At 35.4% G+C, this 27,860-nt stretch overlaps 1 protein-coding gene across 1 annotated transcript in view; it reads right to left on the bottom strand.

The window, feature by feature from the left end:
- The window catches only part of CRPPA (CDP-L-ribitol pyrophosphorylase A), a 297,097-nt gene that overhangs the window by 108,952 nt on the left and 160,285 nt on the right, over nucleotides 1–27,860 (bottom strand). Inside the window, exon 9 of the mRNA XM_024767102.1 lies at nucleotides 16,254–16,385. Within this exon, the coding sequence (XP_024622870.1) occupies nucleotides 16,254–16,385 (132 nt within the window). The remainder of the gene's footprint in view (nucleotides 1–16,253; nucleotides 16,386–27,860) is intronic.

Here is a 27,860-nt window from a genome sequence, read left to right as displayed (position 1 = left end):
CTCCTTCCTCTCTTAGGGAGCACGGTGGAGTGAAGATGAGGCAAATAGTGGCTATTTTCATTATTCAGAGTCAATGTTTTCCAAACAGTGGAACAATATTTTAGCAATATATAATTTACAGTGCATTTCACAAGTGGCTAAAAATAACTACAGTTGGTAATATTTCAAGAAGAGTCTGACTACCTGCATTTTAAGGTCCCCTAAAAATCTGATATTCTATAATTCCACAGTTAATTAGTAAACAAGCACCCAAATTAACATCATGTGGACACAAATATTTTGTGTCTTTATCTTACACATTTACTAAGATAGAAAAATTTCCCAAATTAAAAATTGTATCAGTTCAGGCTGCTATAATAAATTACCATAGACTGGGTGGCTTAAACAACAAATATTTATTTCTCACAGTTCTGGAGGCTGGGAAGTCCAAGATCACGGTGCAGGTAGATCCAGTGTTTGGTGAGAACCTACTTCCTGGTTTGCTTGTATCCTCACATGTTATAGAATATAACGGCACTAATCCCATTCATGAGGTCTCTACCCTCATGACCCACTTATCTCCTAAAGGCTTCACCTCCTAATACTGTCACATTGCGGCTGGGATTTCAACACATGCATTTGGAGAAGACACAAACATTTAGTCCATAACGTGAGTAGTTAATAATCTATCATTTCAGCCTGTCCAGCCTGTCCCCCATGCTGTGGGGAATCGTACCACAATTTTCTTTTGGGAATGCACCCAACCCTTGTACTCATCCATGTAGTTTGGGTGAGCTAACCTGGCTCCAAAGGTGGGCATATGAAGTAGGCCTGGTTAATAAAATGAACATCTACATGGGCCAAAGTAATTGAATCAGAAAATAAAGACACGTTTTACAAATAAGCTTAATGAAAATGAGAGCCAAGACTTTTGTTGAAGATACTAGGATATAGATATTCTCTTTACACTGAGTTTACTAAACTTACAGAATATAGACCTGCAGCAGCTGGTGCTTATGTTTGATACTATTCAGAAAACCACATGAAAATAAAGACCCAAGTTATTGGGTATAGAGAGGGGTGGAGAAGAGACAGACAATAGAAAGAGGCAGTCTCCCCCTTGAGCATCTGGGGTCCTATAATGCATAAAGCCATGAACTTGAATTTTTCATTTATATTGTTAAAGCGATTTGTGTTTTGTTTCTGACATTTACAATTAAAATTTCCCAACTGATAGGCCAATTAGTTCCCCAATTAATTCAACTGGCTTAAAAATCCATCGTGCCTCCAGTAAACTTAGTTGAAACTGACATAAATGCTGCATTTTTTAAGGTTTGAAATGATCATAAAATTTGTTCAGGAAGCAAAATACTGAAATTTATACATTAACAGAAAGCTGCGTAAAGTAGATTTATACACATTTATTAATACATAATATGTTTCAGAGACAAAATATCACTATTTTCAAAATTTTAAGGTAACTGAAAATTTAAAGATGAAATTAATTCACAGTTCTATGTTATATAACAAACTATGGCAAGTATATGTTTATCTTCCAGCTCATTAAAAATTATCAATCTATTTACCTAAGTTACAATTCTATAATTTGCAAACATTGCATAGTCTACGTTTTCTTTTTTAAAATAAAAATCTTAGTGAATTTGGCATTTTGACTAACAACTTTCATGTTTCCCATCTAAGATATCATATTAGACATAATACATGATATTTGAACTGAGACAAAGGGAAATCTGAATCAAATTCATATCCAAAAAGTATAAACCAACTTAAACTCTGACTGAGAAAGCTAGGAGCTAGCAGTAATTTAGCCACCGTATCTAAGTCAAACTTTAGATACCTGATGAAACAATTACAGAATTCTAAAATTTCCACTTGAGTTTAGCACTTAAGAGTTATATGAAATGTCCTGGAGAGGAAAATTCCCCTTCTTCATACACCTCGTTAAAGCTATAGAAGCTATAACAGTAGAAACAAATTTAGTAATTTCTCAAACTTTTCTAAGATTTAAAAAAAATAAAAACTTGGTAAGGTTTTTGGAATTTTACTGATTATTTTTCTTTACTGTACATTTTAGTCAGCCAGGAAATTCACTATTCTCAACGGCTTAAACAAGATAGCTCTCTCCTATTTTACCTTAGCACATATGCTTTCTTATAAAGTCCCAAAGATACACTAGCTGAAAAGATCTGTAATCTCAAGTGCAATATATAGGGTTTTAGAAGATACAGACTTCCACAGAACCAGCCATGCCGGTGGCAAAAGGCAAAATATTAGGTTGACCACAAAGTTCCTTTGGTTTTTAAGTAAAAATAAAAGACACATTTTTCATTTTCACCAAGAACTTTATTGAACGACATATGCACCGTTTTCTTCCACTACCTTCTGCCATTTTTCAGGAAACTTCATAATTCCATCCTCCCAAAACTTTTTATCTTTTTGATCAAAGAACTGTTCCAGGTGCCTTTTACATTCTTCCATGGAACTGAAATTTCTTCCATTAAGAGAATTTTGTAAAGACCCAAATAAATGGAAATCCAAAGGTGCAATGTCTGGTGAATACGGCGGATGAATCAAAACTTCCCAGCCAAGCTGTAACAGTTTTTGCCTGGTCATCAAAGAAACATGCGGTCTTGCGTTATCATGATGGAAGATTATGCATTTTCTGTTGACTAACGCTGGACGCTTTTCATCAACTGCCGCTTTCGTTTAGTCTAATTGGGAGCGGTACTTGGTGGAATTAATTGTTTGGTTTTCCGTAAGGAGCTCATAATAGAGTACTCCCAATCCCACCATATACACAATATCACCTTCTTTGGATGGAGGCCAGCCTTTGGTGTGGTGGTGGTGGTTCATTTCACTTGCCCAACGATCTCTTCCATTCCACATTATCGTACAGTAACCACTTTTCATTGCTCATCACAACTTGTTTTAAAAACAGAACGTTTTTGTTACGTTTCAGTAGAGAGTAGCATGTGGAAATATGGTCAAGAAGGTTTTTCTCGCTTAGCTTATGTGGAACCCAAACATCAAAGTGATTCACATAACCAAGCTGGTGCAAATGATTTTCAACGCTTGATTTGGATATTTTCAGTACGTTGGCTGTCTCCCGCGTGGTGTAACGTTGATTCTTCTCAATTTATTGTTTTGATTTGATCGCTATCAACTTCAACTCTTCTACCCGACCGTGGAGCATCATCCAGTGAGAATCTCCAGCACGAAACTTCACAAACCACTTTTGACATGTTCCATCAGTCACAGCACCTTCTCTATACGCTGCACAAATGATTTATGTGTTTCACTTGTGTTTTTACCTTTCTTGAAATAATAAAGCATAATATGCCAAAAATGTTGTTTTCTCCCATCTTCAGTATTAAAATGACTATACAAAAATTCATCAATTTTGATAAGTTTCTTCTAAAATGCATGCTAATATGACAGCTGTCACAATACAAGCTAATAAAATTGTTTTGAATGAAGTTAAAGACAAGTAAGCGCTACTAGAGCCATCTCATGGAAAAAAACAAATGAACATTTTGGCCAAAGCCATTATTGTCATGAACTTACCACAAGGGCCACGTTTGTTATTGCTTAGCTAACCACTGGGAAACACATACCTGTGGAAATAATTAAGCTCTAAAAAGCAAAAGTTATTTATAACATCTAATTAACATCTAATTAACCTGATATAGTTCCTTCAGTAAAACCTCTCCCTGAGGGTGAAGGTCAAGTCTCAGCCACCATTTGACTTCCTCAAGATGCCTTACAAAAGGCCTTGCACATATTTAAAAATAAAAAACAACCCACAAACCTTGTCTTTCTTCCCAAGGCCTTAAAACACTCAGTAAAAATTTGAGGCAAGGTAGGAAGCATTCACTTATGATCTACTTGACTTGAGAAAGTATATTTGTGAAGAAAACTCACGTTCTTGTGATGGTGCTGGCAAAGCCTGGTGTTCTTTTAGGTTATGAGAAAAACGGTAACTATAAAAGAAGAAGCACGACTTTGGAAAATATGACTGAGGCTTTTTGAAATCACACTGACCAGGTCATTTGTTGAAAAGTATTAAGCTGCTTCCCAGTCATTTATATAGTTGTTCAACTGGTTATTTTTTAGTGTAAATGCAATGCCTTCATTATAGAAATTGCTATCAACGTTCAGAAATGTTTGCCACTGAGTGTTTTAATTGTTGCTCTATGATCAGTATGTATTTTTTTTTTAATTTTGTAACATCTCCATCTAAAAAATTAGATTTAGGGGTCATGCCTATTCTCATCATGGGCTGGACCTGAGAATTCAGTAACTAGATTTTTAGCAACTCCTTATCTAGGTTTTTAGCCTATTTCTTCTCTTGAAGGTCAAAAGAGTACTAATAATGTTGTGTTAATGCTGGACTTTCTTAAAAGAGGGAGAAGAGACCACCCTCCCTGAAGAGCCTAAATCCTTAATTGCATCAAAACATCTTAAATATGAAGTCAAAAATTTAATAAAGGTATAAAAGGACTAAGATGATGAAGAATACAGCACAATTATTTTAAACCCTCGTATATACATATATTGAGCAAAATTTATTATTCCTATTTAAAATTCAAAACTAAACAGATTAAGTCAGAATCAAAGATATGTACCCAGTAGACAAATAAGAAATGGCCTGACTTTTCACTAGAAAGGAACTAGAAACATACAGTATAATACAGATGCATTAGAAAACCATAAATCTGTACATTTATACATTTAATAATTTTGCCTGTAACTTGATATTTGGTAGTTGGTATCTGTTCAAAGCAGCATATCCTCACTAGAGAATCAATTTTTTTAACTGACTTCACTATCAAGAATAGAGCATAAGATTGGCTCAAACCTACAAACCAAATGTAAGGACATACTACCAGTAAGTGGTATATAGATTACTTTAATGGTCTCTATTTTAATACATTTCATATTGCCCAAATTTCAGCTTGCAAGCCTATGAACAAAAATTAAATTTCCTCTCTTTGAATCTTTTAATGAAAAAGTCTTTGTGGTAAACAATAAAAAAAGTACAGCATGTCCTATAATAAACGTTAAATTCTTGTGTTCCTGAATCCCCTTGTAAAAAATCTGTCCATATAGCAGAAGATCTGTAGCCTAGTTTTGAAATTTATTACGATTCAGAAGCTTTTAGGCCATAAATACACACGGAGAATCGTATTTTTAAAAAGGAAATAGAGTAAAAATGCAAAAGATTAAAATAAATTATTTTAGCTGAAAAAAATGGTAAATTATCTGTGGTACTCTTGAACATTCTTTCCTTATATTCTTCGTCATATAGGATTTCAGCATGATATAGTGATTAGAAACATACAAAATATAAACACTGACCAAAGCATAATAATAATCATGAATGGTGTCTTTGTAAAACATCTGTGCTTTTTCTGCCCATTAAAATCCAGATTCTAAAAGAGTGATTGTAGATATGTTTGTTATTAAACCAACTCATTTCCTAATAGCATTAGTATATAATTGCCATTATGCATTCAGTAACAGAAAGTTGAAGCTTAATTAAAATATATTTCCTTACCAGTTGTCAAAGATGAGTAATGAGATGGATGGAAAACTAATAAACTTCACTGTTTTCTATACACAAATCTTTATGCCAAACATTACTCATAGCTTCCTGACTCTCAGTGGAGAAGGTCCCTCTATATTTCCTTTGTGTTCATAATCAGAAATGTTGATAGGATTCTCAGAGACAATAAACACATGTTCTAAATTTACAAACTATTATCTTTTCTAAATCCTGATGGTTTAGGGCAGAAAATAAGGAATTTACGTACAACCAACTCTCATTCCTGGAACATGGTCCTTAGACAGTCCCAGATTTTGGAAACGTTACCCTTAATCTAAATGACACGCAATATCTAAAAGTCAATAATAGGCCCCAAATATTTCTAAGTATTCAGACTTATTGCAATTGGCTTTGAATGCTAAATCTTTATTATCTTGACTTCACATTACTTCTATCTAGTTTCACTTCCCACTCTGCTTGATGTTTTCAAGTCCTCTAGCATACACATCATGTTCTCTCCACTTGATTCAGTTAAACACTGCAATTTTAGAGTTCTTTGTACAGCTGCTTCTGCAGTTTGGATAATTAGAGTTACATAAAATGAAAATAAACAGAGAAAGATATCTCCCTCCCTCTAATGTTATTTAAGGAAATTCTACATAAAACTGCTGTGAACAGTATATATATATATACAACATGTTTTATTTCAAAGGGCTGAAATAATGCCACATGCATTAGGAAACTCTCCACTTCCCACGGAATAATTACTCAGTTTGTTCTTTCAACCTATTTGCCATGCCTATTTTTTTTTTCTATTTCATTAGTTAAAATATCAGAATTTGGGTATTGAATGAAGTAGATCCTATTTCCAACTTTTCACTGATGTTAGTAATATGACAGGAGTTTTTACTGGAGAAAGAGTTTATAGGAAATCAGATAACGCCCAATGAAGTTTCTCAATGCTTTCTACAAGTCCACAAACACATCTTCCCTAAAGAGTACCAAAATGATTCCAGTTGTGAGATTCACTGGCTTCTTTTAATTTCTAGTTCTCCTGACTTACTACAGCAACTCTGTTTCCTGGAAACTGTTTTTCAAGCCTCTGAGACACAACACTTCTGGGTTATAAGCTCCACTGTAATGAGTCTCAACTCCCTCAAATGCAAAGCCACCGTTTTATAGCAATTATTTTGTAATACTAGCTTCACTAACCTGAACTGAAATAACAGAGCCTATCTATGAATATATGCTCCCTAATTTATTTGATGTGGATCTGACCTAAATCAAGCTTTTTAAAATTGTAGATAACATAAAACTAAGCTTCCATTTCGTTGGCTCCCCACTTCCCTGCTATACTGTCTCTAGCTGTTACTACTCTATTCAAGTGCCAAGAAAAAAGTAAGTTTGTGTAATCATATGTACGTGTGTATGTATGTATGTGTGTATATATATATATATATATATGTAAAATCTATGTGCATGTTTTTCACCTTAACACATTTCTGGCCCTATTTAGGTTACAAACCCCTTGCTTTGCTTGGAGTGGGTAGCAAGAAATATAATTTTTAGGCTGTAATATTAGCATTCTGGTATTATTGTGGTGGGCAGCGTCTGATATGGCTCCCAGCGATCACTACCTACTAGTAGCCATGCCCTATGTAAATCACCTTCCCTGTGTGTAGGTAAAACTTTGTCATTTGTTTCCAATGAACAGAATACAATAAAAGTGACAGGATGTCACTTGGTGATTATGTTTACAGAAGACTGTGACTTGTGTCTTTGTTTTCTCTCTCTTGCTTGCTCTGATATTGTGGGATGCTCTATGGACAAACCCCCATGACAAAGAATAGAGGCTGGCCTCCAACCATGAGCTTGTGAAGAACTGAAGACTCAGCCCAGAGAAACTGAATCCTTTCAACAGCCAGCTAAGTGGCTAGGAAGCAGATCATTCTCAGTGTGGCCTTGAGACGACTATAGCCTTGAGAAAGACCCAGAGCCAGAGACCCACAGAGACTGTCACATTATATATGTAGTTTTAAGCAACTAAGTTTTGGGATAATTTGTTATGCAGTGATAGTTAGCTAATACATTGTTCAAAGGATTTAGTTCATTAAGAATTTCCCATGGTCTTTTTCATTCATACTTTTGCTTTTTTTATTCAAAAAAATGAAGGAGAGCTCTGTAGCAGAAGTTTGTAAGTAATAATCCATTCCATTTAGATATGTCTAAGTATAATAGCTTATTGCTACTCTCTCTGATGAGTCTGCCAAGTAAGCTAACCAAACTCCCTGAAAATAGTTTCAGTTTTTCAAACACAGTTGTTTTTTTGTTTGTTTTAACATCTTTATTGGAGCATAGTTGCTTTACAACGGTGTGTTAGTTTCTACTTTATAACAAAGTGCCTCAGTTATACATACACATATGTCCCCATAACACCTCCCTCTTGCATCTCCCTCCCACCCTCCCTATCCCACCCCTCTAGGTGGTCACAAAGCACCGAGCTGATCTCCCTGTGCTACGTGGCTGCTTCCCACTAGCTAGCTATTTTACATCAAACACACAGTTTTGAAGAGACATTATCTTTCATAACCTTCCTATTTTCCCAAAGAATGACTAAATCTAAATAATAAAAGCCAAAACAATTTGAAAGTGAAAAATATTTAGTCTCATCAACATTCCCACATTGAAAAGCCTGATTACTCTGAACAGGGTATTATGGGTTTCTGTAAACAGATTTGGTGCTGCGTGTTTGGTGTACATGCCGTATGATGGCATGGAAAGTAATGTGAGTTTAGTAAATAATTCAGCTAAATTCCAAGTAACTGCTCACTGCAGGGAGTAGAGTTTTAAGTCTAATCTCCCCGAAGATTTTCATTAAAAACAAACCTGTGTTCTGCTACTTGATAGCATGCACCTATTTGTTCTCCAAGTGATCGCACATACTTGGAGGCTAAGAACACAGAGCAAATGGGGTGCATCTGAGAGGAAAGACTGGTGTAAATTGCATCCTACAAATTCAGATCTTTTGGCACAAAGGTATCCGAGAGCAGTTGGACCTGTTCATATAGTTCTTAATGTTTTATTTTGAATTTACCTGAAGTAATTACAAAGAGATTCATTGTCAAGAACATTTTCTGGATGCCCTTTATAGTACACACAAAACCTTCAAAACCCATACAACAGAGAAAGACAATAGTACTTAACTCATCAAGTAGAGAGATCTTGCTTACACTTTGGACAGAAGAACAATTTACACATCTTTATCTAATTTAATGTTTTGCCAAACAACTTCATTTCACCATTTCACATCCTGTTTTGGAGGTTTATAAAAAGATCCTCATAAGTCTTTTACAATTGTTTTTTAAAAAACAAAAAATTACAGAACTGCTTTGGTAACTTTCCTCCTTTTTCTATATGCCTCCCAGAGCTGCAGTAGTTGTAGGAAGAGAGCAAACAGTGGCATTCAGGAGCAGGGAGAAGGTAAGGCGCTCCCCTGTTTTACCCCTGACCTCTTCAAGACTTGTTTTCTGTAGCTCTGCCTGATGTAGTCCTTTCCAATGGCCCCATCTTACAAAAACACTAAGCCAACTATTGCTTTCAAAAGTCCTGTTTCCCACTGTATCAAACCCAGTAAAATGACAGTAAAAAGGAGACAGAAGATAAGGAATAGATAATAAACAGCACATACTCCTGACATGCTAACATATTTAATATTTCCCTTAACCTTTCCCTAATGGATGTTAATTCCTTCCCTGTCATGGACTGAATCTTTGTGCCCCTCCTCCAAATTCATATGTTGAAATCCTAACTCCTACGTGACGTGACGCTATTAGGAAGAGAGACCTTCAGTTGGTGATAACTCATCAGAGTGGAGTCCTCATCCATAGAATTAGGTCTCTAGAGGTCTCACCCTCTCCCTGCTCTGTGAGCATACAATAAGAAAACAGCGCTCTGCAACCAAGAACTCCCTAGAACTCAAGCATGCTGGCACCCTGATCTCAGACTTCCAGCCTCCAACCTATGGTATCTGCTATAGCAGCAGAACAGACTAAGGCACCACCCTTGTCTTCTACTTTATTAAGGTGTCTGACAAAAAAAAGAGAACAGTTCCCTCTGTGAACTAGAACAAAATACACAATGAGTAATTCTGAATAAAATAAAGGAAATAATAGTATAGGTGAAGTTTATGGCCACATAGGGAGAGGAAAGAAAACCCAAGCCCAGTTCTAGAATTCCCGTGTCAGAGTGAGAGATGGTTGATGGTACCACATGACACAGGCTGCACACCTCTTGTGTCTCCTCTTTCTCATCCGACAAACGCTTTCAAACAGAAGTTCTGACTTCTGCATTTTAAAATGGAGAATCCAAGGCCTAGAAAACTTATATCCCTTGTTTAGGGTCATATACCTTGTTTTGCAGTTAAGGGGAAGATACTAATTCAATGTAAGAAATAATCAGTTATAATAATTTTAGGAAACTCATTAACCATGAACCTGTGCGACTCATCTCTAAAGCCCTGAGTACATAAAATGCACAGATTAAATACAAAACTGCTAGAGATAAATTTTATAGACTTTGCAAATTTTATTATTATAAAAGTTCATATGCAAAATTGTATTTAAAAATGTATATTTGTGGCAGACACCATATGGAAAGCCTGGATATAGACAAATAACAAGCCCTTGAATGTAAACACATGTTAAAGGTGCTCTGTTTGATTTCATTCCAACCTAAGACAGGATTCTATAACATAGATGGGGCTGATATTGTGAAGTGGCGCAAGCAATGCCTTCCCTAACCATAGCCCATCTTTCATTTCTGCGCTATAGAGACTAGAGAGAAAAAACCAAGCTATATTTCCCCAGATTCTGTAGCATAATTCTATAGATTCTATTATGCACATGGAGGAGACTTAGAAGGTGGAAGTGGTGCCAGAACAAGGAGACTAGATCTAGGGAAGAGACTCTTCATTTTACGGATGAGCTATGGTAGAGTTCCTACCCATGGTCCCCTAGCATATTATATAAGCAGAATCAGGGATGGGAGGCATTTTTCTTAGCACAGTCCCACAGGATGGTTGAGCATTTCTGTTAACTGTACTGTTCCTGGCTAGCTAGTATCCAATCTTGGTTCTATGACTCTTAATTCTATAAAGCTACAAAATACCTTTTCAAAATCCGTCTTTTAAACAATCAGTTATACACTTTTTTTGTTTCCAACTAATTATGTTTATCAATATAACTGCCCTATTTTACTGAGAGTTTTTGAGTGTTTAGAACAGTTGTCCTTAATGAACACGAAGACATGATTTCGGTTACCTGAGAAACTTATTCAAATGGCCATTCTTCACTACCTGACCAAACTTAATCAACATTCTATTATACCACCTGGTATATCAGAGCTTCCACTGATGTGACAGTCCTACACAGATTACAAAGGGAAATCAGTGATTCCAACATGCCAGTGTAATGAAGGACCACTGACCTGCATCAGTCATTTAAATCTGGCTCATACTAATCTTTCATCACAGTTTGAGCTTGTGAAACATAGAGCCCCAGGCATATCCCTGATCTCTTCAAATAGAGCCAAGGAGGTACAGACTAGGAATATGTATATTTAATTCCTCAGGTGACTATAATATTGTCAGCTGGGGATTTTTCTAAGAGGTTTTAAAAGTGTTTAAAAAGCTACTGGCATAGAAAATCAATCATTTATTAGTGGGGTCGAATGTATGTTCATTTAAACAAGTTACACTTATTTCTTTCTTTGAGAATACCAGTAGATTACTCAAGCAAGGGCCAGCTGTACAAATCTCAGATCTGGACTTCAGGAAAATACCTAATAAGATGTCTCATGATATCTTTGTGAAGACGGTGGATAAGTAAAGCTGAGTGCAAAAATCAGCTGAGTGGATTATTCAATGTTGTAATGTCTGTACAAATAAGTTACTAATCGAAGGAATAATATCGTTGTAACCTAGACATTTTACCTGTAAAACGGTCAGTATAGTTTAAGTTGTATTACAGTGACAACGGAGTCTAATTTCTTTTTCATGCTACATGTTCACTGTTACTTTGCTGGGGACACTGATTCACAACATTTTCACTAGGTGCCTAAGCTGAAAGAATGTCCACAATTTGGAAAACCTCCGGTGGGACTGGGTAGATAATGGATACAGCAAGTTTTATACTGGCCTAAAGATTGTTTTTCTGTTCTCAACACTTCTGCCACCAAATGTGTGTTTTATATTTACCACACTAAACAGTTCTGACACTCACTACCTGGAGTTAGCACTGACCACACACCCCAGGCTTAAGGGCTCAGTCCCACCAGGCTGACTTCTACTTCGGATGCCATCTGTACTTTTGACCAACAAGCTATATAGGTCACGGGTTCCTACAATCCACTTCTTGAATGGCTCACAGAACTCAGGGAAACAGTTTACTTACTATCACAGTTTTAAGGAATATTATTTTAAAATGTAAACTCACAAATATTTGCCTTAAAAAACAAAGTTATCATAAAAATATTTTAGATTTCAACAAAATTAAGACTGTAAACTGTAAGCTACTGGCTTGAACAGCTCATGACAGAAATACTAAGTCTGTATATGTTCACTGCCATATTATCAGATACAGATTTTCAAATAACTAAAACATGTTCCCCAAACACATAATTTTATATCATGGACCTCAATGATGGTTTGCATAACAAAGCTGGATTAACAGGATGAAGAATAATATTTTATGCATAGAATTATTTAAAGTAACACATAAAAAGGGACTAAGATCCTTTATATAGACTCAACTATAAAAACTGGTTTTAATTATTCATAGTTATTTTTGTATGGTATTTCTTAAAAAGGGATAGGACCTGATTTAAATTCATTCAACAAATTGTAAAGGCAAGCTTTATGCTACATTTCTAGTCTAGAGCATAAATTTCAAATCTTTCCTGATTTGTTTACAACTTGAGGAACTGAAAACTGGATGATAACATTAGAAAACTTTATACTATGGTCAAATATTTCTTACTTATATTTATATACGTGTGTGTATATAAATGTATAGATACATATATATACACAGTGAAGCCTGTCACTTGATCTATAACTCTAAGTTTAAGCTACCCACGAAGAGCTCATTTTAAATTATTAATTTTTTGAGGCCACTAGAATATTTTAAAGTCAATTTTGGGAAAAATAGTTAAGTGCCTTACTATGGTGATATAGATAAGAAACTAGTATATTCAATAATTTAGCAAATAATCTCTCTCAAAGGTAGAAAAAACACACACATAAAGCTTATCTAGAGTTGTAAAGTATTTGTTAAAGTTTCTTATATCACTAAAGAAAATATGGAGAAATTGAGTTGAGCTATTATAAAATTAGATGCATTTGTCAGTGACTGAATTATTAAATTATCAGTAATTGATCACAGACAACATTGTAGAACATTTACAGATACTAAGGAAGGAATCAATCCTTAGCTTTATCCAAATCTATTTTTTCCTTAAAGGTATATACAAAATATAGATGACATCTAATTTGTAAATTATATGATGCAAGAAACTATAGCTAATTAATCATATGCTACAATCTAGATCAAAAAAGACAATGAAAGACTGAAATAATAGAATAAAACTAATCAGCTTAAAATTGCCAAACACAAAAACTCCTATACATGTGTGTAAAAGAACTCTATACAAACACAAACAGAGGTTTAATAGCATCATGTGTTTAAAAAGAAAAAAGCCTACGTAATTCTATTTAACTATAAACATCATATACATCAACACTGTGAAGGTGCGGCCAAATATCAAGACTATCTGCATTAACAGAAATATCACATACATAACAAGGGAGGTTTTCTTTAAGCCAGAAAGAACATATGTGTAACACAGATACAGACGTCAATTCAATACATTCTCTCTTCCAAGGAGGGGCTATCAATAAAGTGAAAACCTATCCAAAGAACAGGCACCTGATGCTAGTGTCTTATAAAAAATGGTTTTAAAAAAAATCTAGAAAGGTTTCACTGTTCAGACACTTAGGAGCGTACACAATAACTACCTACAAAACACCTAATGGCTCTTACAGAGATGAATTAGATTTAGGGAACAAGTCCAGTGTATGAACATTACAAAAAGTTGTATCTCACAGCACAGTGGAAAGCACAGACCAACACTCTTCACTAACAGTGAATGAAAGCTCCACCTTATACATCTTCATATCCCTGGTGTTTGCAGTGTCAAGTAGGCACTCAATTTTAGAAGTACTGCTTTAACTAAATGGAAAAATTAGTACTGAAGTAGAAAAAGACTGTACAGAGGTAGTGCTTTCTTTACTTAACGGTATACTTGTGAGGAGTGTTTCTCAAAGTTTCTTTTAGGGAACATTAGTCCCATGATTTATCTATGGTTAAAGGATTACAGGAGAAAATGGAAAATGGCATAGCCCTTGTCCCCAGGTTGGAGATATGAAATGCTCATCAGTTTATTAAGGATTTGTGAGAAGCCCTCATTAAAGAAGTCCGTTTAACTCTATTCACTGCTGCCTCTCCAATTTTTTAACCACAGCTCTTTTTTAATGGCATATCTAACAAACATCCCAGGATCTCTTAGTAAATGCTCTTTAAGGTGGAATTATGTATTGGACAGTGTGTTGGGCTAGTAAAAGTCAATTCACATCTGTGTCTTTAAGGACAAAAGTAAACCTTTCATTTTAAACATTTTCACATACTTGAAACGTCATTACTGAAATGTTAAGAAGAGACAAGCAACACCTAAGTAAGCTATCTTTGCATCCTAAAGCAATGAGAGACATATCCTGAAGGGCTTGCAGGACCACCTTTTTCCACTTTCGGTAACTTAGTAGACAGCTGGCTTAGCAGGTTCAAGTGTGCTTAAAAAGAGCAGTCAGATACCAAGCAGTGGGCTGCAAGGGCTCCTGCTTTTCAACAAGGCTACTTTTCCAATCAGGGAGCCTTCACAGGTACAGAGTCACATAGATACTCACCGTACTCCATTCCATAAAAGGGTAGAACATGTCAAGTGTGAAAAAAATGAATACTTTTATGTAAATATGAACTCTACAAGTGTTACCAGGTTTAGCAAATAAAACACAAGATGCCCAGTTATACTTGAAATTCAGAATAACGATAAAGAATTTTTTGTGCAAATATGGTCCATGTAACATTTGGGACATACTTACGCTAAAACATACTTTTTCTCTGAACTTCCATGCTCCATTTCAACTGGCAACCAGACCCTCCACTAGAAAGTCAGCTACAGACCCTTTGTGCTTAGTTTAAATCATAGGACAAAGAGAGGTCCAGAACTGTGTGTGCTCTACCATTCCCCAGCTTTTGAGGCTTTCCTGAGTGAACACTATTTTATACCTGTATAGCATAGCATTAGTCCATGACTCCTTTGCATGGCACAAGAGAAATAACTGATTTCTTTTTCCCACCACGTTAATCTAGGGTACAACCAAAGACAATATTGAAGAGGAAACATTCCTGAAGGAAGATACAGACCTGAGTTCTTATTCTTACTCTGCCAGTTTTATGTCCTTGGGCAACTATATGTCTCTCTTTAGGCCTTGGTTGTGCTACTTCAGGAACCATATGGCACTAACATTTTACAATTCCATGATCCTAAGTGAACTAAACTTTGCCTTGTCCTTAGGACCAACTGCAGGTCATGCTTGTCTATGTCAGAAGCAGAGGAAACAACCTCAAAGTTAAAGAAAACCAAGGAACTGGCTAAAAGATGCCCCTTATATTCAACGAAAATCCATTTGTTTCAAAAGAAATGTTGTTACCTTCAAGCTAAAAAGGCACCTTAAATATTTCATAAACAATAGCTGTAATTCATCAACCATATAGTACCAAATCACTTTTATTCCAGACCACTAGAAACAAAAGCAGTTGACTATCTTACTTCCTTGACTCCTATGTGGTACAGCTCTAAGACACCATGAAACTTTCTGCAAGTTCTATGAAAGGTATCTATGCACAAAGGGCAAAGCCATCTTCTCTAACAGATTCTCCAAACAGTTTGATTTAAATAGCATTTCTCCGCACAAAGAATCTAGAATGCTAATTCATTTTGCCTTCAGCTTAAGTAACTTGCTATTAAAAGACAGCGCCAGTAAGAGTTTTTGTCTAGTTAAAATACCATGCCCTCATGTAACCCAAATGCCAGCCACTGCTTTCAAATGATTAAAGTCTTGATTACCAACATCTTTAGCACAGCATTAAAGGAATAAACAACTTTAAATTATACAAACAGCTAAGATTGTGACCTTAGAGTTGCCAGTTAAATACAAGAGTCCAGTTAAATATGAAATTCAAATTTCAAATTCCAAAATTGGAATTAAAAATAAAATTATTATTTATTTGAAATTCAAACTTAACTGGGGATTCTGTATTTTTCTCTGCATATCTGGCAATTTTATGTGGGCTACCTAGTGTGAGATCTTTGTCAATTTTCATCTTTTTTTTCCCCCTAATCAAAACACTTGTTTTGATTTTTAATTTTCCCTTAGATTCAAGGGTTTCTACCTGCTGCAGAACATGAATAGATAAGTAATTTACCAGCCCAATTTTTTTTTTAATATTTCTTTGCTCTTAACAAAATCAGGTTCCCACCAATAAAACTGTAGTCTAAAAAACATACAATCTGAAGAGACCAACATTTTACCTACCTGTGGGTAATATACGAGAAGCCCATATAATAAAATATTTCTTTTTTTCACTTCTTTGGCAAATTCTCTAATCTGCATTAGGTTTTCCATTTTCTGACCAAATGGTACTGATTCATAATCAAGAAATTGCACCTGCAAAATAATATAAAAGGTAACAATCAGAGTACCATTCAGTTTCCCTTGAAAAGTATGACATTAAAGAAGCTTAAAACACATATAATATTGAAATTATTTTTAATTTATTAACTTCTAATCATTTCAACCCATAAATACTTAATAAAATGAATCATCCCTTATAAATACAGATGTAGTAAACACTCATTGAAAAGTATAAAATGCTAATATTCTATTTCAATTTGTGTCAGTCAAGTATATTGATATAAAGAATATATGATTTCATCAATTCTTTCAACTTACTTCCTAATTTGTAATTTGAAACTAGGCTAGATAGAAATAAATAGGCTAAGAAATTAACAATAACAATAAAATATAAGGGACTGCTTATCCAAATACATAACGTTTTTTAGAAGAATCCCTTTCAAAGTAATAATTGGAATTTAATAATAATCTACTCCTTAAAGTAAATCCAGAAGAATTTTATATAGAATTCTTTTAGCAGTGTTAGTGTTTTTCTTGAAATTATTCAAGTGACTATTTTTTAAGCATTATTTTTCATTTAAATTTAAGGTCTCAGTGTGATCTGTGCTCTTTTCTACAAACTACTACTACTGAGATGATACAATACTGTCTGTCTTTCATGGGATATAAAAATGTAAATCACAACAACAGCTTCAAAATAACCTATTTAAAATGCAAATGTACTATACAATGAGCATAAAGAAATATGTGTATTCTTTTGCAATATCAAAATTTTAAAACAAGAATTATTTGTTCAATTTTGTTTATTTATTAACTAGGAGCATTTTATAATATACTCCACCTTATATACTAATACTAATCCCTTATACCAATCTTATACTAATCCCTTCCTCTCTGCTCATTCATATGGAAATGTGCTCTTTATGACAACAGACAATAAAACATCTTATTATGTTCTTTCTGTAAAACAAGGGAATGAGAGGGGTTTTTTTCACCCATTACATTTTGCTTTTCCAGGGAAAATTGCTTATATAACATCCATTTTTAAAGATAATTGAGATAATGTGCAATGTATTTTAATTTAGTAGATATTCAGTAACTTTCTTGGAACTTTTCATTAAATATAGTCAGTTGAAAACATATACATATAGCTGCTACCTCTTGAAATCTAAAGTAACAATAAAGACTTTTTTCCTTAAAAATGTCCAATTCATAAACCAAAAGAACAAAGAAAAGCAAAAAACAAATTTTTTGGAAGATAAAAAGCAGAAAGAATAATTTTCAGGTTTTTCTATCTGCTGAATAGCTGAAGAAAAGACCATGTAACCCTGAAACCCTGGGCTCACCTTCCCCTAAGCTCTGTTTCCCTAAAAACTTATGAAAGTGAAACTTCAGCTTTTTTACCAGGTAGTATTACTTATGGTAAAACTAACGCCTGACTGGTAAACCACACCCAGGCTGGAAGAATTGTGAATGAACTATAAATACTAGACCTTCCTTCAAAGTAACTCACCTTATAGCCAGGTGTTCCCCTTGCTGGTACCTGGAAGCTAATGACTATCAGCTGTTGCAAAAGATGTCAGTCCCTATTTGCAGCTGAAGCCTTCTGAAAGGATGGCTCACATACCACCTTCTGTGATCTCCTTCCCTCACCCCTGAGAAACCAAGGTAGAGGGAGAAGTGGGGACAAAAAAGCAGCCCCTAAACTCATGTGAGATGATGAGCGCAGGAGCTAAAGCAGAAGACACTCCCACCTCTGCCCTGCCTTTTTCCCTGCCCTGTAGTCTTTCACAAAGTTGGTCAAACTAGTGCTATAAAGGCTTCTAAGGAGTTTGAACCTAAAATTGCTGTGGTGTGCTTGCTACAAAAAGCAGGCTAATTCCCCAACACTGAGGCAATTTTGGAAACTCCAGTCACGGTATGTATCTGAAGCCAGGGGACAGGCTGAGGGTAAGAGTCTCTCCGGAGCCCATATGGCCCGATCACTACATAGCCCCATACCAGCTGGGCTGGGGAACAATACTACTGTTTGGAGTTAAAAGCCTCAGAGGACTGTTTAACTCTTTTAACTGTGTAATTACCTGTACTATTCAGATACCATGAAATGCTAGCGGCCACCTTGCCCAACATACTTTAGATGAATGGAATGCCCTAGAATTTTGCAATACACACCCTGGGCAACCTTACTGCCAGCCTAGATAGATAGCTAGACAGACAGACATTTCTTGTTTAATACAAGTCTTCCTGACAAAATTTGAGTTCAGAAAAATCTTGCACTAAAGTAAGGAAGATGGGTGGTAGGGAGACGGTTTGTGTAAAACTAGCACAAGGAGCAGAAGAGAAAAGACCACTATAACTGGTAATTATAGCCTGTACAGAAATTTAAAATGCACAGAAATGAAAGAGTGGAAATGCTGGTAATGCATTAATTAGAGAAGGAACGATGACTGTGATACAACTGGGAATGAGCTCTGCGCCAGGAAACTGCCATTAGGGTTGGCCCAGGAGGAAATGCATGCTGCCAGGAGCTGGGGAACCTCTCGGGGAAGTCAGAGCTGGGAGCAGGTACTCATTTTTAATTTTCCTTAGAGTGTCCTACAACAGAGCCTAAAATTAATTCTTTAAATACCAGTTAATTACATAAACTATTAATTGTAAAAATAAATTATAACTCTGGGAGTCTAAAATAATGGTAAACCTAAAACTCGAGACAAGATTATACTGAAACGAGAACATTCAACAGATAAAGTGTGAATCTTTTTTTTTTTTTTTTGAGGGACAGAAATTAGAGACCTAATTAGAAATTAAAGCTAATTATGTATATTAAAATTAATGCTGGGGCTTCCCTCGTGGTGCAGCGGTTGAGAGTCCGCCTGCCGATGCAGGGGACGCGGGTTCGGGCCCCGGTCTGGGAAGATCCCACATGCCGCAGTGCGGCTGGGCCCGTGAGCCATGGCCGCTGAGCCTGCGCGTCCAGAGCCTGTGCTCCGCAACGGGAGAGGCCACAACAGTGAGAGGCCCAAGTACCGCAAAAAAAAAAAAAAAAAAAGTAATGCTATTTAATTAAAGCTATATACAATTATATTGTATAGTTTCCAAACTTGCAGAGGGGCTAAAGGATTATTTGTATCAATGCAACAAAGCATAGGAGGAAAGTAAAGTAGCAAACAAAACAATTGGCCAACAGCAATAACCAAAAAAAAATAAGCGTGTAGAAAGAATCCCAAATATAAAAATAATAAAGATAAATGTAACACTTTTTAACTCTTTCTTAAGTGACAGATTTATCAGATTGGATTTTTTAAAAAATCTAACTATATGCTAGTTATAATATAAATGTCTAATGAAAACTATCCTGGAAGTATGTACTTTACAGGATAAGACAGTTTTCATTAGACATTTATGTATGTACTGGTATGAAAAGGCATACCATGCAAATACTACCAAAAATGAAGGTTGTAGCAATATAATAGGGTTAAGACCAAAAACACAAACATTGATACAGATAAAGAAAAACAGTACATAATAAAAATCAAAACTTATAATAACCATAACCTTATTACTAAGAACATAGATTTTAAAACACAAAGCAAAAAAAAAAGACTGAATTATGAGAAAACAATATCCAAATCCATAAACACAGAGGAATGTTTGACTGCACTTCTCTTAGAAACTAATACATGAGACAAATTTTTTTTTTTAACGTCAAAGGCTTCTGCTTCCAGGCCAGCAGCTGAGTTGAGGGTGTTTCTCTTTCCTCCCAAGGTTATAATTCTATTCCTGTTTTTCTGGCTGTTTCTATCTAGGAAAAGCTGCACACGAGCTGATGCAACTTCACATTAAATGGACCTAACTCCTTTATTTACTAATGACATAGAAGCTAATTTTTCTTACAGAAACAGATGTTGTAGCATAGAACATCTAGGTTGAACTAAAGGACACGCTACATGTACAATAGTTTTTAAAAGTTCTCACCAAGTCATGAGATTCTAAACTAGGAATGGAAGGCTTTCACTCCAGCTATAGGTCTGTAAGATTCAACATATCCTAGCTCCTTGAAAAGAAAAAATGTTAACGGCACTCAAAAAAATGAGTAGGTCAATTCTGTTCACCGGAGATTCCACAATTAAGGAAATAATGCGTAAAAGTGAACTCTGGGCGAACTATTTATATACCTTCAAACTGCCTATTTACCCCATTGTTGACCTAAAACAAAGACGGGTTTATTCATTTGGGATCATCAAGAGAATTGTGATTCGGTGTCTGTAACCATGGTGAGCCATGTGCAAATTCTCACACAGCAAGAAAAGGAGAAGGCTTTTATTGAAGGGGAAAGGAAGTTGGAGGGCTATAGTAAACAAAGAGTCCCTGACTTTCTATTCACTGAGTCTTCGCCGGGAAAGGGGAGTGTTTCTTCTTCCTGTCGGGCTCTGCTATAATCTCAGGGCATGAGAGCTCCCCCTTCTGGTCTCCTGATTCTTTTTAATAGAGGTTTATGTTTATTATGTTTTTCATACCACCAAACCAAGTACTTAAATTATAGGGAAACTTTAAGACATAAAGTAGTAGAACATAGGAGAATAACGCAGCTTTTCTAAATACTTAGTATGTGCTAAACATTATTGTAGCTGACATGTGTCACTTTTAAAGAAACAGATACCGGATATTGACCTCATGAAATATATATAATCAGGTTGATAAAATTCGAGCATGAAGAAGTAGGATGCGTCTCAAAATTCTCTTTCACCATGTGAGAAAGCCTGATGACACCATAAAAACCAGAAGATAATCTCCAGCAGATGTACTTCCTAATACCAATAACGTAAAATATAAGCATATACATAACACTGTGCTACTAATTTTGAATTCTAAAATACATCAGCTACTTATGAGGTCCAGGAAAATATTGAGTTGGTACAATACAATCAACTTTCATTTTAAAAACAGGACAGATTTATACAACTGTAGCAGAAGGCTGCAAAATGGTCATGATACCTCAAGAAATGTAAATGTTTTTGCCTTAATAAACAGTTTGGACAGGATACAAGCACTTGTATCCATTGAAATGTAGCAAAACATTTCATCTAGGTTGAGTTCTGCAGATTTGCTTATAGCTACACCAAATACATATTCTTTGGTCTCTTTTTGCACCATTCACTAATTTACTACATGTAAATTATAAGAAAAACAATATTCCCCAGTTAGGATGCCATTTCTAAATGTTCTTTTTCAGACATACACAAAAAAGATATGGATCTCTTCCTACTCACCACCCCCCAAAAAAGAATATAATTTCATCTTTTTCTAAGGTAGCAAATTCACTCCTATAGAATAGTAAACTGCTTAAACATTTAACATGTGGATAACTTCATGGCTTTGTGGGTGGGCGAGGTTTCTGGCACTCAGAGTTTGGAAAAGGCTTCTCTCTGCCTCATGTCTTCTACGTTAATTCTACACATGCTTTATATTTGTCTTAGTAACCATTTAATATACCCCCTGGTCCCCAATGAACTCCAATTACTTTTTTATATTATAAAATGTGATTTTTCACTTGTCACTGAGGACAGGTACATTAATTAAAGGACAATAGTTAATATCACGTACAATATTCTTTAAAACATCAGGAATGTTCCATAACACCACATTTAACACTTCTGTCTCATTCCAGAGTCCATGTTCACAGGAAGGCCTGAGAAGGGAGTCAGGATTTGCGGTAGAAGGGAAAACAAACTCTTTGTTTATTTGACTAAGAAAAAAGTCAATTTGTGAAGCTTATGTATATATCCAAGTAATGCATTGCTTAATGCCCACCAAAGTAGAAGGAAGGATGGTCAAAATGAAAGTTCTGGTAATTATCAAATAATTGAGTTAGAAAGAATTGGTAGATAGACCAGAGGTTCTTTGAATCCACACAAGAGATACCGCAAAATTATCAACATATGTGTACAGAAAAGTAAATTGTATGAATGAGGCCCAACATCTTCAAAACATCACTTTTCAAAAGATATATCAGGGAAATCTAAAAATTGATGAAACTGGCCAATACTATGCAAATCAAAGTAAGAGTTTATCTTAAGGATAAAAAAGCCCCAAAAACTTCAGAAAAACTTTCATCTCACTTCTCCATGTAATACTTATGAATTACATGGATTTTATTAACAAAAATTAATTTAATAAATTGTACTTCTAAAAAGAACAAGCTTTTAATATTAAAGCCCTTTGTTTTAGAACAAGTTTAAATCAATGCCATCATGAAATTCAACTCATAATTCTGATGAATAGAAACTAAGTTTTAAGCTATCATGGAAACTGAGAGCAAATGCCTAACAACTCATTTGTAAATCTTAACGAAATAAAATACCAGCAAAGCTAGTAGGTTGGGAAATAATGGCATTTAATAAAAGGTAGTAAATAAAATAGTATTTTGCATTAAAATATCAACCATAGAAAATGTTTAAATGTTTCTATTGATTCAAAGAATTAAAAAGTAAATGAGTTTTACAGTACCAGTAAAAATGTTACATTTGTATATACTTTTTTTTTCAGATCCTTATTTAAAAGATCAAAGTAATGGAATGAGAACTTCGTGTTTTAATAATTTTTCTTTGTCTTTAATTTTTGTCAATTTGATTACTATGTGTCTCGGCCTGTTTCTCCTTGGGTTTATCCTGCCTGGGGCTCTCTGCACTTCCTGGACTTGGGTGGCTATTTCCTTTCCCAAGTTAGGGAAGTTTTCGACTATAATCTCTTCACATATTTTCCCGGGTCCTTTCTCTCTTCTCCTTCTGGGACCCCTATAATGTGAATGTTGGTGCATTTAATGTTGTCCGAGAGGCTGTCTTCATTTCTTCTCATTCTTTTTTCTTTATCCTGTTCCGCAGCAGTGAATTCCACCATTCTGTCTTCCAGGTCACTTAACCGTTCTTCTGCCTCATTTATTCTGCTCTTGATTCCTTCTAGTGTATTTTTCATTTCAGTTATTGTATTGTTCATCTCTGTTTGTTTGTTCTTTAATTCTTCTAGGTCTTTGTTAAACATTTCTTGCATCTTCTCCATCTTTGCCTCCATTCTTTTTCCGAGGTCCTGGATCATCTTCACTCTATCATTATTCTGAATTCTTTTTCTGGAAGGTTGCCTATCTCCACTTCATTTAGTTGTTTTTCTGGGGTTTTATCTTGTTCCTTCATCTGGTACATAGTCCTCTGCCTTTTCATTTGTCTATCTTCCTGTGAATGTGGTTTTCACTCCACAGGCTGCAGAATTGTAGTTTTTCTTGCTTCTGCTGTCTGCCCTCTGGTGGATGAGGCTATCTAAGAGACTTGTGCAAGCTTCCTGATGGGAGGGACTTGAGAACTTCATATTTTAAACAGTCAATAGAAAAACCGAGTATTACTTTAAAACATGTAAAAAAATCATAAAATGAACATTTTTCAGATTATTTCACAAGATTGACTCTCTTATAAGGACATAACACTGCCACTGTTGTATTCTGCTATTAATACAATTATCTGAAGCATTATGTACAACTACAATTAACTTAAGTAACATCTGTATCGTCTGTAACAAATTTTAGAACCAAAAGTTAAAAGCAATCACAATATGAAGCACTGATTTGTTTAGCTACTATTAGCTGAAACATTTAACTCTGTATTTATTTATTTACTTATTTTTCTGTTTGAGAAAACTCTGAGAAAAACTGTCAGAGAAAACAAATCACTGAAGAAGTTACAAAACACAGGTGTGTGATTCTTCACTGAGTTTAGTATATAATCTTTACATATTTTAGCGACTTGTCAAAATTTCATCTTACATGATAAAATGTATTACTGCTATTATTATTAAGGTTGTCTGCAGGCCATTTAGATCAGCATTTTCTGATTTTTTTAAAAAACAGGTATTTTTGGAGTTCACAAGTAAAGACACTCTATGCATTGGGGCAAACCACTACAAAAGTCCATTATAACACTCTGAATTTCTAAGAATAACTGATTCTGTTTTAATGTACCTACACTTGTAAGTGAAAATGTCAAGGCAAATTCAAGTCAATAAACATTTCTGAACGTCTACACAAGCTGTCTTGAAAAAGGGGAAAAGACTCTGAGCACACGAATGTAAAGGAAGGATTCCAAGACAAAATATTGTCACTCATACTTTAAGGATAATAGGAGTCAAGCAAGCAAGCACTAGAAGAATGGAGTCTCAGGTAGAAAAACTCACCAGAGTAAACACAGATGTGTCAGGTAACACAGTACATGTGCAGAACTATAGTGGTTCAGTATTACCAGAGGGCAAATTGCTCAGTGAAGAAAGAAGAATAAGGATGATAAAATTAAGCAAGAGCCAGAACAGCCCAAGGCTTTATGATCTGACTGAGCTTTGTCCAGGAGGGGATGAGGAGTGTCTAGAAGGTTTAAATAATGACAGGGTTCAGGGCAGGCCACCCCCAAATATACCACTTTGACATACTGATTGTTCTGAATTAAAGTTACTTGAGAAACAGTGGGTACAAGGACACTCTGAGCCTCCTTTATGTCCCACCGAAAGCAGGAAATAAGTTTCCATGTGGAAGCCACCCTCCCTGTACCAGGAGGTAAACAGACATTCTTATGGCCAGAGACAGGGAATTCAGGGCCAAGAAGTCTGTGTAAACACACTCTGCTTAGTTTCTTCACTAATTAGTACTGAAGCCTAACTTTCTTTGTCTAAAAGGGTATATCAACAGGCTGCTTTGATTACTCTTGGGTACCTTTGCACATACAAAATTAATTTGTTTTTCTCCTGTTAATCTGCCTTGTATCAATTATTAGACCAGCCAAAAGAACTTAGAGGGGTAGAGGAAAATTTTTCCCTTCCTGACAATGAGAGTAACAGTAGATTTGCAATTAGCAAAACCTGTTATAGTGGCTGTGATGAGGTCAAAACTGAAAACAAAAGAGACACTTTTGGGAGGGACGGTTCTTGTAAGGAAGAAGATGATTACAAACTTTTTAAACTTCATGCACTTAAACACTCCTGTCAAAACATAGGAATAATGAAAATTGGATGTAAAAATGTAGGAATTGGCACACAAGCAATACTTCAAATCATGAGACTGATGACCCAGAGAGTATACGTCTATTAAAGAATGTCTAACAGATATTTTAGTAAAGGTACTAAGTAACTGTGGCAAATAGATCATTTCGGATTGAAAATTTAAGCCGAAGTTCGAGAACCTATGGCCCATGATGTCAATCCAGCCTCCTGCCTGTTTTCTGTGAATGAAGTTTTATAGAAACACAGCCACACACGTTCTTTGACATCTTGTCTATGGCTGCTTTTGCACTATAGCAGAGTGGAATAGTTGCGACCAAGACCATATGGGCGATGAAGTCTAAAGTATGCATTATCTGGCCCTCTACAAGAACAATTTGACACCCCTAATAAAAAAATTTATCTCAGATCCAGGGAGAGAAAACGGCCTCAATTATCTCTTGTAAAATGAGAGCATTCTACTAAACGATTTTTCAGACTCTTTTCTTCAACAATCTATTGTTACTTGAAAAGGGCAAGTACTGACGTCCCTCATCAATGTCATGTGATAAAGTGAAATGAGCACAGCGCTTATTCTTGAACTGAGGATAACAGCATCTATGATAATCAACTCTTAGGATTGCTCTGAGGATTAAATGGGATTATTTACTTTAAAAGAAAAGGATAGTGACTCATTATGTCAAACATTCAATGAATGTCTGTTATTACTAACATTAACATAATTATACTAATAATATGCATTAGCAGGCCACATTTGGGGTTGGGGTGGGGTTCTGAGAATTATAAATGTCGTGAGAGCTGCATTTCTTACAAATGGGAAGAACAAGAAACAGAAGATCAGTTATATTTTCATTGGTTGAGCAAAAATCCTAGAACTCAGTTATTACCATAAACACATTGAATTTTCTCAGAAGACATTTATAGTTCTTTCTCAAATGACCTAGAAATGGGTATAATACTCAGAGTACTCAGAAGAGACAGGCAGACTTAACAGTCCTGTCATTCCTAAATAAGAATTTTCCACTACTGACACTAGGATTGTCTTGGCAACACCTGTTGCATTCTACCTTAGCAGGTACCAGTGAATAAAGTGTCCCAGCATTTGAGTAGAATAAGTATAAACTTCAAAATCCCATAAAATAAAACCTGTGGTGCCTGGAAAACTGAATCGTGCTATACTTTTCAAAAGTGTCACATATAAACTTATTGCAAGTAGGGTTCAAGCCAAAGGATGTTTGGAACAAGAAGCTTTTTGCACTAATTCCATCACCTTTCCATTCTTTCAATAAAAGAAAGTTGAGTTTCCAGAAAACTGCCTAAGTAATCTATTTTTAGGTAGCTATAGATTTTTATCCTAAGGGAATAGTGCTTAGGCTTGGAATATTCTTACCATCTTCCTGTCTGCTAATGACTCAAACCATGGACAAAATTTGTTTTACTGTTTTTGTTTTTTCTCAGAATGTGTAGCATTAGTACAGAGAAAATTTTGTAAAAAACATGATCCATCATACAAACACTACATAACTTGACAAAAGCAGTATAATATGAAAGGTATTTTAAATTGTGCTTATACCTGAAATTCTATTAAAATTCAATTATTAAGGAGGCCTTGGAGGCATGTAACTTGCCTTTCCAAGTATAGGTTTTAGGATAAAAACTTCTGTTCAAACACACACACACACATAAAACACCAACACACAAACGCCTAGAAAGCTTTTGGATATGAGTGAAATCTTTCTAATTATTTCTGCCAACAAGTTCACGATAATCATCTGCCTATTCAGCTTTCAGAAACAAACCATAAAGATCCTTCTCTAATGTTGCCTATTTTGCTATTATGCACCCAATTTCACAAAACATAAAATCGGAGATTATGCTTCCTCTCATTAAATGAAGCACTAAATCTTGGTACTTCTATCTCTTAAATATATCTTGGTTCTAGCCATTTCTGCATATTCACTATAAAACTACCCTAGTCCTAGCCACCACCATTATTTCTTAGACTACTGCAATAGCCTCTAAATGAAATCAAATGCATCAAGGAATCCCCCTGGATCACTTTAGTCCATTCTCTGTGTTGCATCCAGAATGATGTGTAAAATGCAAAGCTGATCACATCAATTTCTACTGTGCAGTACTCCTTTATAGAGTTCAAACTTTGAAGGCCCACCTTGACCTAGACCTGTGCAGTTCTCACCTTAACTCTCCCCAATGTGTGATTCGTTCTCTCTGTTTCAGATACACTGGCTCTTTCCAGTTCTAACCATCCTATGTGCTACTCTTTCCAAATAGAAATGCTATTCCTCTTATTCCTCATAGACTCAGACCCCACTCAGCCTTCCAAATTTCAGCTTTCTCCCTTATACTTAAGAAGATCTATCCTGATAGTCTTCTATTCCAGGCTAAATTGCCCTTTTCTCAAACAGACCTAATTACAGTTCTTACCTTAGGGTGGTGGAAAGAAGGGACAGATAGTGA

This window comes from Neophocaena asiaeorientalis, unplaced genomic scaffold, assembly GCF_003031525.2.
Source record: "Neophocaena asiaeorientalis asiaeorientalis breed wild unplaced genomic scaffold, Neophocaena_asiaeorientalis_V1.1 scaffold70, whole genome shotgun sequence".
In the NCBI taxonomy this organism is placed as follows: Eukaryota; Metazoa; Chordata; class Mammalia; order Artiodactyla; family Phocoenidae; genus Neophocaena; species Neophocaena asiaeorientalis.
The sequence above is the reverse complement of the archived record's forward strand: the minus strand, read 5'-3'. Positions and strand labels throughout refer to the sequence as shown.